At 41.9% G+C, this 15,156-nt stretch overlaps 1 protein-coding gene across 1 annotated transcript; it reads left to right on the top strand.

Moving 5' to 3' along the window:
* The first annotated feature begins 13,312 nt into the window (after nt 1-13,312).
* LOC311626007 (ORM1-like protein 1) lies at nt 13,313-15,091 on the top strand. The gene has a single exon (XM_084890836.1). The coding sequence runs from the start codon at nt 13,390-13,392 to the stop codon at nt 13,849-13,851; it is 462 nt and encodes a 153-aa protein (XP_084746962.1). The 5' UTR covers nt 13,313-13,389; the 3' UTR covers nt 13,852-15,091.
* The last annotated feature ends 65 nt before the right edge of the window (nt 15,092-15,156 follow it).

Here is a 15,156-nt window from a genome sequence, read left to right as displayed (position 1 = left end):
AGGCTGGCAGGGGAGCATTAGACATCAATCAGGCTGGCAGGGGAGTAGTTAGGGGGTGATCAGGCTGGCAGGCATAAACAGTTAGGAGCAATCAAGAAGGCAGGCAGGTGAGCAGTTGGGATCCAACAGTCCTGGACTGTAGTCGGGCATCCCTCAAGGGGTCCCAGATTGGAGAGGGTGCAGGCTAGGCTAAGGGATATACACACCCCCATGCACAAATTTTGTGCACCAGGCCTCTAGTGTGTGTGTGTGTGTGTGTGTGTGTGTATAAATAAATAAAATGAGGTAATATGCAAGTTAGCCAGGATGCCATTACAGTCATGACTGGCTCAAGAGGAGGCTGCAAGTGCAAATGAACCAAGAGTGGAGACACAACACACAGGGGGGCCCACAGGCCGGGTCCAGAGAAGAGACACAACACAAAGGGGGGCCTGCCCTAGATGGGAGACAGTGCGCCAGCAGTCCCACCCCTGCGTGTGAGCTGCAGAGGAAACACCTTTTCTTACGGCTCATTGGCTAAGCTCCCTGTATGCCAATCATAGTGTTCTTGGTAACTTGGTAATAAGAATACAAGAAGGTGATCTAGGGTTTTCCCACCTCACTACTGGAGGAAAAAAATGAAGGTCCACCACTGGAGGGGCTAAGAAATGTCATGTCCTGCACTAGACGTTTTGGCTCAGTGGGTAGAGCCTTGGCCTGTGAACCACAGGCTCTGGGTTCGATTCTGATCAAGGGCATATACCTAGGTTTCAGGCTCCTCCCTGGCTGGGGCAACCAATTGAAGTGTCCCTCTCACATTGACATTTCTCTCTGTCTTTCCCTCCCTCTTCCACACTCTAAAAATCAATGGAAAAATATCCTCAGGTGAGGATAAAAAAACACAGACAAAACAAACAAACAAACAAACAAACAAAACAAACAAAAAATGAAAGAAAGAAATGCCATATTCTATGAGAGAGACATCTTGAAAATGCCTAAAGAAAGTTGCCATTTTTTCATGGAGAGGGAACTGGAGTCGGTATTGATGAAAACACCTTGGTTGCTGCGGCAGCCAGCAGTGGCAGCAGCAGCAGGGTGTTGGGGGTGGCACCTTCCCCTGATCAGCCAGTCACCTCCTTCAGAGGGAAGCCAGACTGAAGTTTAGGCCTGCCTCCCCCTGGGGGTAGCTTGCCTAAGCCATCAGTAGGACATCCCCTGAGAACTCCCAGACTGTGAGAAGGTGCAGGTTGGGCTGAGGGACACCTTCCCCCAGTGCACAAATTCCATGCACTGGACCTCTAGTAGTATATATATGGTTTGGTACTATCCTCAGTTTCAGGCATCCACAGGGGATTTTGAAATGTATTCCCTTGAGGATAAGAAAACTATTGTATTTTATTACATTATAATTTTTACTTATTTTTGCTTTCTATATTGTACTGAAGGCAATTCCTTCAAGTTCCATTAACCATAATATCTGTATTTTAGTAATTCTGGATAAAGAGATCATAATAAATTTTTAAAAATATAAACAGTATTAATGACAGATACTTCAGTTGCAAAACTAAACTAGTATCTATGTTTACTAAGGATTCCAGCTGGAAGCTTTGTGCCTTGAGCTATAATCCCAGCAGTTTTCTCTTGATGAGAAAGTTTTCCTCATGCAAGCCTGCCCTCCATGTAGGACATCTCAGTGGTTCAGGAATTAATGTTGATGTGTTAGTTATCTTCTAAGAGATTCCCTATTGAAACCATACCTAGAACTCTATGTGGCTGTCTTCTGTCTCTCCCAGCAGAACCTTCCCATAAATCCAAGTTTCCGGTCTTCAAATGTCATAGGTGAGTTCATATTTATCTTTGAAATTAGCAGAAAATGATACTTCGATACCTTTCAATTCCATTCTTCACTCTGTGTTTGCAGACAATGCTGCCCCATTTGACCAGTCTCTTTTTTTTCCCAGTTTATTTTCTTTTTTATTTTCTTTTAATGACCATCTCTTTTTTTATATATACTAGAATCCATGTTAGCATTTGATGCTACACATACCAAAAGTATGGTGTGTGTGGAAAGGGTCAGCCACCAGCAAAAAGGACATGGCTCCTCCTGCTTCTTGGGAATCCCTTTTCCCTAACTCCCAGAAGCAAGTAACTTCAGGAGCACCCCATGGAGGTCCAAACGCTCCGATATAGAGCTCCACCAAGTCTGACCTTTCCAAAGTAAGCTAGCCCTCAAATTAATCTCTGAGTCCCCTCATACCCTGATCCCACCCCCCAGGTCCTCACCATAATTAACTAAATAAATCCCTCTAAAGGAGAATGACTGATAGATTCCACAGCACACCTTATAGAAAGTGATGCCTCATTAATGAAAAAGGTTCGAGAGTAGATTATACTTTTAGCACAAGCCTCCTGTTCCATGCCTATTCTGGGGTCCCCTATAAGGCGGTTTCCTGTTTTGCCCCCATTCTGTTGGCTTACCAAAAGAATAAGGTTCAGTTACTTGCACCCATTCAGAAACTTGACAATCAATATCACAGTGGGTTGAGAGGATATTTTTATTTGTTTGCATGAGGTTATTGTGGGTTATTTGATGAGCAGAGATACTCTGACTGCACTGGTTCAGCCCTCCACCTTTTAAAGTATCAAAATACCTTCATACCAGTTAATAGTAGTTGCTGCCCAAGCCCCTCTGAGGAGTTCTGGTTTTCCCAGACTCTGTCCCAAACCCTCAAAATGCTCGGAGTTTAGCAATTGAAAGGCTAACAGTAGGGGGTCTCTGTGCTCCAACACGGTGATCAGTGTCCATTCTCATGGCAGCATTTGGTTATTATGTTATCTGATGCGATTATATAATTGTATACTTTTTTTTTTTCCTGCTCATCCCATGTACTTACACAGTCAACTCTCAGTTAGCTGGACCAATAGCCAATTGATCATTTAAAATAGCAAATCACATAAAATGCTCTTCCATTTTACTTTGGAATGCAGTGTGATTTTTCAGCTCGCTCAGATCCTTAACTATGTTTTAGGCTAGTATCAAAAGTCAATAATACGAACCAAGTTGTTATTCTTCCCCATAAGTCATGACAACTACCACCCTATTTTGAGCACTGTTCTGTAATCAATGAAATCCTCCCCAAAACCCACTCAGTATCATTATTTCATTTTACAGATGGGCAATTCAACGCTCAGAGTTGTACTTCATATCACACAGCTCTCTAAGGACTATCACCAAGATGATCTTTGTGTGCCTTTCCAAAAAAAAAAAAAAAAATGTGAGAAATAGCAGAAAATGAAACAGATGCAGATAGGTTAAGTAGATTGCTTAGGATGACACACCAATAAGAAACAGATCTTAGGTAAGAACTTAGGTATGAGACTTCCATTCCAGATTCCTAATTTCTGGGAACATGAACTTGGCAATTTCAAAATGGCACTGTTTGAGAAATACATTCTGTTCAGGCTTTATCTCCCCTTTGGGGAGGACATTTAGTTACTTGTGGCTGAAGCAGGGCTCCTGTGTGCTCCTTCCCACACTCCATCACATTGGCATCAGAGTCTCCTTCTCCCCATGACAGTCTGTGGGGCTGGGGGTCAACACACACACACACACACACCCCTCCTCACTACAGCAGGATTTTGCTTAGTTCAGATTTCCACAGATCTTAGGACCTTTGCTTTTGTTTTAAGATAAAATGGTATTTTTAAAAATATATAATATTTTATTGATTTTTTACAGAGAGGAAGGGAGAGGGATAGAGAGTTAGAAACATCGATGAGAGAGAAACACCGATCAGCTGCCTCCTGCACACTCCCCACTGGGGATGTGCCCGCAACCAATGTACATGCCCTTGACCGGAATCGAACCTGAGACCTTTCAGGCCGCAGGCCGAGGCTCTATTCACTGAGACAAACCGGTTTCAGCTGAAAGGGTATTTTGTTGCTGAGAGCTTCCCCCAAGCAGAGAGGAGAGTCCCACGTGTTCAGAGTTGCAGTTGACCCTGACAGGAAGCGTGTTCTTACTAGTATGGATTCTTTCATCCTCCCCTTGCCTGGGCAAACAAACTAATCTAATCATGAAAGGACGTGCTAAGAAGAGAGAAAGGGAGAGAGAGAAGGTGGGGGGGTGGGGTGGGGGGAGGCGGGAGGGGGGTAGAAAGCTGATGGTGAGGACGGGAAAGGCTAGACTAAAGATTCCAAACAGCGATTGCCATGGAAGAAGCAAGAATGTTTCCCTGTGTGTAAAGTTCCCTTCTTTCAGGGGGAAAACAAAAACACTACTTCTGGCTGCAAAAGAAGCTTCCTACTGTTAGACTATTTAACTCCGTCTAATCTCCAGGGGTCCCCTCCAAATTAATTTCACTCCTTTGTCAGGGTCCTCCCTTCTTTAATTTCCAGCTCCATCTGTCCTCTTTGAGGGATCACTGGGCATTCCAGCCTCCATGTCCTTGCTCCCACTGCCTGGGGCGTTCAAGGCCTGTCTCACACAGAAGTAACTCATCCAGGGAATGAGGGAGTGAGCACTAATTGGCAAGGGCCATCCTCTTAAACACCAAACAAATGAAAACTGCCCAGCTGGTTTTCAATAAAAGGCTCCTCTTGCAACTGTTAATTCCACAATTACCATGCTATGGAGCAGGGACAATGAACCGCTCTGCTTGTATTTTACTCTAGAAAATCTGCTTTTAAGGAAGCAGTTACACATGTCAAATACTTAGTGCACATGGTCTGCATGCAATGCAAACCAGCTATTTAGCTCACATCCTCCAACCACGGCCCCATCGACATGTTTAGCTCCAGAGGACAAGGCTGAGATCACCTCTGCAGCCTCTCCATTGTTAGGTGAGAAAGCCGAGGCACAGAGGAGCGGAATGAGTTTCTGTGCCGCACTGAAACCATATCTGAGTTCTGGTCCACTGATCCCATCTTCCTCATTGTAAAATGCAAAGCTAGATAAAACCAGCAGGGGTTTACATTTAGAACAACGTGAAGTCACCTTATATTTATAATAAGCTCTCACGTATAAACATGTGACCACTTTTCAAATTCCGGTTCTCTCTACCCTCCACCACTCAGGTTTTGCATTAAGAAATAAAAGCTATTCTTTGTATAAATTTAGCCAGCATTGAAAGGGAAATGTGCTGCCTCAGAAATCATACACAATGTGCTTTGCAGTCAGTTCTACCTGTTCTCAGTTATCCATTCTTCTGACTTATCTTGACAATTTTCTCTTCCATTACTCCGCGTAACAGTGTGTTGACCAAATTAAAAAAGAAAAATCTATAACAACATTTTATAAGGTGTTTTTCAGTTTCCCCAAAATAGCTCACGGAATTTAATCAGGGCCCCACGCACATCTTCACTTCATTTTCTTCATCCCAGATTTGAAAATTGGCTGGTGACTACCCTGTATCTTTTTTTTTTTTTTAACCTTGTTTAAACTTTACTCCCCTTCTTTTTTAATTTTTCTTCCACCAAATACTCTAAATGTATGTGCATCCCAAGGTTTTGCTCTTTTTTTTTTGTTTGTTTTTTAATAAGTTTTTATTTTTCATATTATTACAAATGTTCCTTCCCCCCCCCCCCCCATTGCTCTCCTCCACCAGGTTCCCACCCCACCCTCTGCCCTTTCCCCTCTCCCCATTGTCCTCATCCATAGGTGCACAGTTTATGTTCAGTCTCTTCCCACGCCCCCCTCTCCCCTTTTCCCCAAGAATTGTCAGTTCACTCCCCTTCCATACCTCTGATTCTATTATATTCAACAGTTAATATTGTTCATCAGATTTTTTTAATTTCCTTGGTTTTTAGATTCACTTGTTGAATTACGTATTTGTTGTTCATAATTTTTATCTTTGTTTACTTTCTCTTCTGAAAGAACCCCCTTCAGCAATTCATATAATTCTGGTTTGGTGGTGATGAACTCCTTTAGCTTTTTTTTATTAGTGAAGCTCTTTATCTGGCCTTCGATTCTGAGTGATAGCTTTGCCGGGTAGCTTATTTTTGGCTGTAGGTTCTTGCTATTCATCACCTTGAATATTTCTTGCCATTCCCTTCTGGCCTGCATGGTTTCTGTTGAGAAGTCAGCTGACAATCGTATAGGTGCTCCTTTATAAGTTACTACCTTCTTTGCTCTTGCTTCTTTTAATATTCTCTCTTTATCTTTTGCTCTTGGAATTTTAATAATGATGTGTCTCGGTGTGGTCCTCTTTGGATTCCTTTTGTTTGGGGTTCTGTGCGCTTCCTGGACTTGTAAGTCTAATTCTTTCACCAGGTGGGGGAAGTTTTCTGTCACTATTTCTTTCAGTATGTTTTCGATATCTTGCTCTCTCTCATCTTCTGGAACCCCCATAATTCTGATGTTGGTTCGCTTGAAGTTGTCCCAGAGGTTTCTTACATTATCTTCAATTTTCTGGATTCTCTTGCCTTCTAGCTTCTGTGGAGGAGTGTCTTCTGGCTCTTTATGTTCCAAATCTTTGACTTGATTCTTGCGATCTTCCCTTCTGTTTTTAGGACTCTGTAGAATATTTTTTATTTCAGACAATGTATTCTTTATTTCTTGTTGATCCCTTATCATTTCTTGTTGACTCCTTATTAATTCTAGTTGATCTCTTTTCATATCCTCATAGGTCTTATCCATCTTTTCTAGGAAATTCCTGAAAAACCTTATAAGCGTAGATTTGAACTCTATATCTAGACGCTTTTTGTCCTCCATTTCTTTCGTTTGTGATCTATTTTGTTGTCGCATTTCGCAGTTACAGATGGGATGGGGTTTCAGGGTGGAGCCTGCAGCTTTTTGGCTTCCGTCAGCCCCGCCCTATGCGGGTCCTTCAGTGCTCGCTGCCGGTGCCTCTGAGAGAAAGGTGCCCTCGATTTTCGCCCGCTGCCAAACAGTCTATGCTCTCCCACAATGAGCCCGGTATTGGGGTTCAGTTCAGTTGGAAGTGGAGTTGGAGGTGGCGTTCAGAGCAGTCTGGAGCCCCAGTCTCCTTCCCGGCAGGGCAATCCCGCGGCACAGCCGACCGTCCCTTCTCTGCGCACGGTGTGCGCGCCGCCGGGACCTCCTTTCTCCGCTACCCCGGGGTTCTGACTTACAGCCCAGCTCCCTATGGCTGAGCCTGAGTCCCCGTGGTCTGGCCCAGAACTGGGGTTCAGAGCAGTTGGGGGCCCAGCACAGTCGGAGTTTTATCTCCTTCCCGCTAGGGAACGCCCGCCAGGCACTCGGCCTCCCTCCTCTCCGGCTCCGTCCTCTCCGCCCGCGCCGCGTGTCTCCGTACCTCAGGCTTTTCCAGCTCCTCCGTGCTTCCTTCTGGTTTTCTCCTTGCTTCTTGTTGTAGGATTTCCAGTCAGTCGACTTTCCTGTAGTTCTGGGTAATGTCCATTTTATATTTTAGTTGTATTTTATTAAAATTGTTGTGTGCGGCTGCGGCTAGTTGCCTACCCGAGCAGCCATCTTGGATTCCTCCTCAATGGATGTCTTTCGGTTTTGCTCTTAACCCACTCTACAAAAACAAAGACTTCATCTTTTTTCTTAGCTTTGGTCCATTGAAAATAAATCATTACTTTCATGTATCCCCTTCCTCCAAATTCAGTACCTCAGAATTACCCACGACTCCTTCTCCTGTGCTGACATATATAATTAGTTACACAATCTTAACACTCTGCCTTCCAATTAATTTCCATTTATGTGGATTTAACAAACATTTGCAGCCCCTTGCTTTGTGCGGGGCTCTCTACGTGCCACAGAAAATGAGCAGAGCCGATTCCCCCTCCAAGGCGGTCACTGGCAACTAGGAATGTCCTCTCCCAAGAGGTAAAATGGACTTGATAAAGTGTCTGTAGAAGCATTTTGAGGAGCAAGTGAAATAACGTATGTAGTTCTCAGCACTACATAATAAATGCTATTGTCTATTACTTGCTTTTACGTTACTTTTAATATTATTGACAAATTATTTCTTTGAGTCCTAAAATGCTATGGCAAAAGTATATAGAATATGATGTTAAAAAGAGCAGGAAGGGACCATTTTATTTTATATTTTATTTATCTTACCTTATTTTATTTTATTTCATTTTAATACCAGAGGCCCAGTGCATGGGTTCATGCATTGGTGGGGGGGCATGGCCTGTGGGGAGCGCCGCTCATCCTGGTCAGCCAAGCGGCTGTGGGCCCACTCCTGCTGCAGTAGTAGCTGCTCATCCTGGTGAGCCAAGTGGTGCCCTTACTGTGGGAGCGCCCTGTCCCCAGTGGGCAGCTCCTGCTTTGAGAGTCTGCCCCCTGGTGGTCAGCGCATGTCATAGTGACTGGTTGACTCTCCTTTGTGGTCATTCTGCTGTTTGGTTACTGGGCTTTTATTACATGGGATATTTTTTTATTGATTTCAGAGAGGAAGAGAGAAGGAGACAGAGATAGAAGCACCAATGATGAGAGAGAATCATTGATCAGCTGCCTCCTGCATGCCCCCCACTGGGAATCAAGCTTGCAACTCAAGCTCGACTGGAATTGAACCTGGGTCCCTTCAGTCCACAAGCTGATGCTCTATCCAGTGAGCTAAACCAGCCAGGGAAGGAGGAGACCATTTTAAACTAGTGATTAATCATCATCAGTAATGAATGAGACCGACCAACATCATTTACCTTTTAAATGGCACATCACCTTTGTGATATTCTTGCCCTAAATATATATAACCTGAACCAAATTATGAGAAGACATCAGACAAAGCCACTTTTAAAAAAGCATTCTACAAAACTTACTTTAAAAGTGTCAAGATCACAAAAAATAAAAACTGAGGAGCTGTCTCTGATTGAAGAAAGAAGTATGTCAGATGTAGGATCAGATAAAGACATTAGTGGGATAATTATTGGAATTTCAATAAAGTCTGTAGATTAGTTCATGGCACTGTTACAATGTTAATTTCCTGGTTCTCATTATTATGCTGTGGCTATTTAAGCAAGTTAAGTTATTGGGGAAGCTGGGTGAGCAGTGAACAGAATTCTTTGTACAAATTTTGCAATTTCGTTGCAATTCAAAAATTATTTCAAAATAAAAGGTTTTTGCTGGGGGAAAAAAGCAGGAGAGGTATAAAATACACATACAAGATAAAGAGGGAGGGGAGGTGGGTAGCAGAAGAATTCTGGAAAATGAAAGCACTTGAGCTCATATTTGAGGCCATCAATATTGAAGAACAAAATTCTAGGCCAAAAAAAGTGCATGGATTTGTTCAAGTCAATCACTTGAGCTAAGTCTGAAACTACGTAAATCAAGTGGAGGAGCTGAAGCAATTTGCGGCACTGCTCTGAACAATGGAAATAACTTCGTACTATTTGCATCTGAACTATTGAGGCTGGTTACCTGTGATGATCAAATCCACCAGATTACTGCTCAGCTTTTCACTGTGATTTGCACAGATAGCACCTGGCATTGTCCCTGGAAGTACTGGACAGCTGTTCCATTGAAAACAATAACAACCTCGAAGCTTAAATCATTTCATGTTTTAGTAAGATGACAACAACAGGATATGCAAGCAGCAGACAGGAAATTCCTTTGGGACCATGCTTGTTGAAAATGCAGAACAGTTACGAATCACACAGTGGAGTTCTGTGCTTTAAAACCCAAAGGTTAAAGCCGATGACACCCTCAGAGAAACTTGGTGATGCAATTCCATAGTGCTGCCATAGTGCTTAGCATATACCTTGAATCTCCTAAATTTGCAACTAAATGGAACTGAAGAGAACTAAGAAGCACTTAGTCTAATTCACAATTTCCTTCATTTTCTGCTATATACTTAAAAGTTCTATTGGCTGGCCGACATTGCTCAGTGGATGAGTGTTGACCTATGAACCAGGAGGTCACAGTTCCATTCTAGGTCAGGGCACATGCTGGGGTTACGGGCTTGATCCTAGTGTGGGGCAGGCAGGAAGCAGCCAATCAGTGATTCTCATCTCTCTCTCTCTCTCTCTCTCTCTCTCTCTCTCTCTCTCTCTCTCTCTCTCTCTCTCCTCTTCCCTCCCTCTCTCCCTCCCTCTCCCTTCTTCTCTGAAATCAATAAAAAAATTTTAATAAAAGTTCTATCATGTTTTACCATATCCACAGCAAATACCATTCTAAACAGCACAACACTAAAACTTTTAATTAAATAAAAAAAATAATAGCTAACACTTTTATGGTGTTTACTATGTGCCGTGACTGTTCTAGGCATTTAACATATACCAAATCTCAGGAAAATCATATATGATAGATACTATTATAATCCCCATGTTAAAGATGGGAAATCTGAGGCATAGGGAGGTTAAACTTCCCTAGCACACAGAGGTGAACTTGTGATTCAGCATTATGCAGTCGTGCCCTTAGCACTGTGCTGTACAGTCTCTGTAACTAACCAGAGATTCCTGTTATTGTTGTTACTATTCATTGTTACTATCATACTAGTTTTTGGAAGAACTAGCAATTGCAGTGCAATAAGAAAGTGAAAGAAACATTGGTGCTGGAAAAGAAGAAATAAATGAACATTTTGTCGATTATCTTCCTTGAAAACTAAAGACCATCTAGTAAAATGCCACAGAATAAGAAAATTTGATACGGTGGCTGGGCAAAAGATAAACAAATTATATTGTTGTTTTTTCCTACTCTTGCAATAAATGGAAACGGGGAAATGTTTCATTCACAACAGTCTCACACATATTCACATGAAGAAAACAAATTTTTTAAAAACTGCCAAAATTTGATAAAGAAAACTACACCTTATTTAAAGGCACACAACAAAGATTTGAACAAATGGAAAAAACATCTCAAATGGAAAGACTATCAACTCAATTCTCTAAAATTAATATGGTTTTTAATAAAATTCCAATAACAACATTTTAGGACATTAGATAAAGTTCAGATAAAAACAAATAAATACCTCAAAATAGCCAGGGGGGGAAAAAAAAAGATGAAATGGATGAAAAGTGTTGGGGAAATTTTTTTACCGTCTGTTCAACATACCATAATAAATATGGACATAGGGAGAGACAAACAGTTTTAAATCTCAGGGTATGTGAGAATTTTATGTTCTGTGAGTGAAAGCTCAATGTTGTGGGAGAAAGATGTATTATTTCATAAATGGTAATGATACAATTGCCTATTTAACTGGAATGGAAAATAGGATTTTCTTTAATTGGTGAGTTTGTAGCTTTTCAAGTGGCAGACCAAACAGCCAGGACTTTGGCAATAGCCCTATAGTTAGTAAAAATACTAGAGTGCCATTGAAAGGAAATTAATTAGAAGAACTATTTTAATAACACCATGTGTGTCTTGCTAATGAAAAGAAAATAGGATTCTACCAATTCTTCTACTTACCTATTCCTTCTGTGAGGATTAAATGAGATGATGCATGGGAAAATGCATCACAAACGCTTGGTTAAACTGTAAAATGTTTCCACCTGGCTATAAAGCAGGTCCTGTTCCTGGGTTGAAGAAACTCCAAAGAGGCTAGTTGCTAGGGAGACAAAGACGGGCGTTGCTACCTGACGTCATAACCTGGCACCCACACCCACCTTTACCGGGCTGAGCTGTGGGGTGCATTTTGTACCATGGGGTTTCGGCAGCATTGTTTGCGATTTGGTGGGGTGTCACTCCAAGGTGGGGTTGGGGCCTGTGTCCCACTTGGGCAGAAGCCGAGTGTTACTTTGTGGGCTCCAGGTCTGTAGTGCCATTTGTTTGTTTGTTTTTTATTCATCTTTTATTTTCTTTATTGATTAATATGTCCTTATTCCCCCATTACCCATTCTCAGCCTCCCCACTCATGCCCTCACTCGCCCCCCTCCCCCCGTGTCTGTGTCCATTGGTTAGGCTTATATGCATGCATGCAAGTCCTTTAATTGATCTCTCCCCCTTCCCCCAATCTCCCCTACCTTCCCTCTGAGGTTTGACAGTCTGATCGATGCTTCTCTGTCTCTGAGATCTGTTTTTGTTCTTCAATTTATGTTGTTCTTTGTATTCCACAAATGATATTTATCTTTCTCCAATTGACTTATTTTGCTTAACATAATGCTCTCTAGGTCCATCCATGCTGTTGCAAATGGTAGAAGTCCCTTTTTACAGCAGTGCAGTATTGCATTGTGTAGATGTACCACAGTTTTTTAATCCACACATTTGCTGATGGGCACTTAGGCTGTTTCTAAATCTTAGCTGTTGTAAATTGTGCTGCTATGAACATAGGGGTGCATATATCCTTTCTGATTGGTATTTCTAGTTTCTTGGAATATATTCCTAGAAGTGGGATCACTTGGTCAAATGGGAGTGCCTTTTTAGTTTTGTTTTGTTTTTTAGGAAACTCCATAGTGTTTTCCACAGTAGCATTCCCACCAGCAGTGCACGAGGGTTCCTTTTTCTCTGCATCCTCTTCAGCACTTGCCATTTGTTGATCTGTTGATTATAGCCATTCTGTCAGGTGTGAGGTGGTACCTCATTGTCATTTTGATTTGCATCTCTCAGATAATTAGTGACTTTGAGCATGTTTTCATATGTCTCTCGGCCTTCTCTATGCCCTCTTTCGAAAAGTATCTATTTAGGGCCATTGCCCATTTTTTGATTGGGTTGTTTATCTTCCTTTTGTTGAGTTGTATGAGTTCCCTGTAAATGTTGGAGATTAAATCCTTGTTAACATTGGCAAATGTGTTCTCCCATGCAGTGGACTTTCTTGTTGTTTTGTTGATGGTTTCTTTTGCTGTGCAGAAGCTTTTTATTTTAATGTTGTCCCATTTGTTTATTTTCTCCTTAGTTTCCATTGCCCTAGGAGCTGTGTCAGTGAAGATATTGCTTTGGCACATGTCTGAGATTTTGCTGCCTATAGTGGATTCCTCTAAGATTTTTATGGTTTCCCCTCTTATGTTTAAGTCCTTTATCCATTTCGAGTTTATTTTTGTGTATGGTGTAAGTAGGTGGTCTAGTTTCATTTTTTTTTTTTTTTGCATGTATCTGTCCAATTTTCCCAACACCATTTATTGAAGAGATTATCTTGACTCTATTGTATGCTCTTGCCTCCTTTGTCAAATATTAATTGAGTATAATGGTTAGGGTTGATTTCTAGGTTCTCTATTCTATTCCATTGATCTATATGTCTGTTCTTATGCTAGTATCAGGCTGTTTTGAGAACAGTGGCTTTGTAATACATCTTGATATCTGGTATTGAGATTCCTCCTACTTTGTTCTTCTTTCTCAGGATTGCTACAGCTATTCAAGGTCTTTTTTTATTCCAGATGAATTTTGGTGAGTTTGTTCTAGGTCTGTGAAATATGCCATTGCTATTTTAATGGGGAGTGCATTGAATCTATAAATTTCTTTGGGTACGACCGCTGGCGTTCGGCTGCGCGGACACGCGACGCCACGGAGCCGCTCCTTCTCCGCGCCGGCCGCGGGGCGTGTGGGGGGCCAACATGAACGTCGGCGTGGCCCACAGTGAGGTGAACCCCAACACCCGCGTCATGAACAGCCGCGGGATCTGGCTGACGTACGCCCTGGGCGTGGGCCTGCTCCACATCGTGCTGCTCAGCATCCCCTTCTTCAGTGTCCCCGTGGCCTGGACCCTAACGAACGTCATTCACAACCTGGGGATGTATGTGTTTATGCACGCGGTGAAAGGAACTCCTTTTGAAACTCCGGACCAGGGTAAGGCAAGGCTCCTCACTCACTGGGAGCAGCTGGACTATGGAGTACAGTTCACATCTTCACGCAAGTTTTTCACCATCTCTCCAATAATTCTATATTTTCTGGCAAGTTTCTATACGAAGTATGACCCAACTCACTTCATGCTGAACACAGCTTCTCTCTTGAGTGTGCTAATTCCCAAAGTGCCACAGCTGCATGGAGTTCGTATTTTTGGAATTAACAAGTATTGAAAAGCGCTGAAAACAGAAGAAAAGCTTTTACACTACTGAGTTGCCTGTAGGAAGGGGTGGTTGATAAACTCACTGCTTCCCTGGCAGTGTGAAATGGGAGGCATTGCACGGAGGGCCCAGCGCTGGTTCTTCCTGTGCTGTTTGAAGTGCAGATTCTTCCTGGAGGAGGCCCCTGTTCACTGCAGCGGGTACCTTTCTCAAGAGAGGCTTCAGAGGTGGGCTGGGCAGGCCCAGCTTGTAAGTTAAAAGGCTATAGAATGAGGGGGTAGTAGATAAATCCAAGGAAATAAGATTTATAAGAAACTAAGCCAGCTTAGTTTATAACGAATGGGCATTGTGTTAGAGAAGAAACTTTCCAATCATTCCGCCATGGTCAGTTTAAGCCAACTTACACGTAAACCTCCCAGGTCTGATATAGACGGTTGTTTTTTGCCATATATGTTCCTCTTGTGCTGTGTAAGAGGACATATGCCCTCTTGTTTTACATAAGCCTTGTGAGTGGGCTTCTTTTTTTCTCATTTTGCTGGCTCAACATTGTGTGTGGATGGATGAGATCGCTGTCACATGGAGTTACTTAACTCAGTAAGTAACTGAGGTCCACGTTCACAACGGACTGGCGGTGGAAGGTAGTTAGGCATCTTACAAACACCTCTGAGTCAGCCTTCTGATTGTGAAACAAAATGAGGTTTGCTGCCTTTGCAGACCTACAGCTGCTAAACCAATTACGAAAATAATTTATTTCCCAGTTAAAGTATATTCTAACTTAAAAGTCTCTGCTTACCGGTATGTGATTGAGCAATCTCATTATTTAAGTCTGCCATTCTTTAGAGAAGGAAATACTTGGACTTTCAGTACATGAGTTTTCATGTAGATAACCCAATAGGGTAACTATTTCCAAAGCAGCAGCCATATTGAATTCTTGTGACTTAGAGAAGCTTCTGATAGTTGCTGACATTAATTGCAAGAAGTAACTATATACAACTTTGAGAAGTAAATATTTCCAAAAAAACAAGTTCTGATGTGGGATAATACTGAAAACCCTAGGAACATTTGTAAACAAAATTGAAAAGTTAGAGACCAACTTAAAGTCAGTTTGTTTCAATAAACTGACTTGGGGGGTAATTGTTTTATATTTCAAAAGTATTGACTTTAGAAATCAGTTGTATGATAATGCCTTTGTATGTTTGTCTTTTCCTGTGTATTTTTTTTCAAATCAATAAAAATTTTCTTTGGTGTAGGAAAAAAAAAAAAATAATAAATAAATAAATAAATAAATAAATAAATTTCTTTGGGTAGTATGGACAT

The sequence above is a fragment of the Pipistrellus hanaki genome, assembly GCF_964339955.1.
Source record: "Pipistrellus hanaki genome assembly, chromosome: 7".
Lineage (NCBI taxonomy): Eukaryota > Metazoa > Chordata > Mammalia > Chiroptera > Vespertilionidae > Pipistrellus > Pipistrellus hanaki.
Note: the sequence above shows the minus strand (reverse complement) of the source record. Positions and strands in the feature narration are given on the sequence as shown.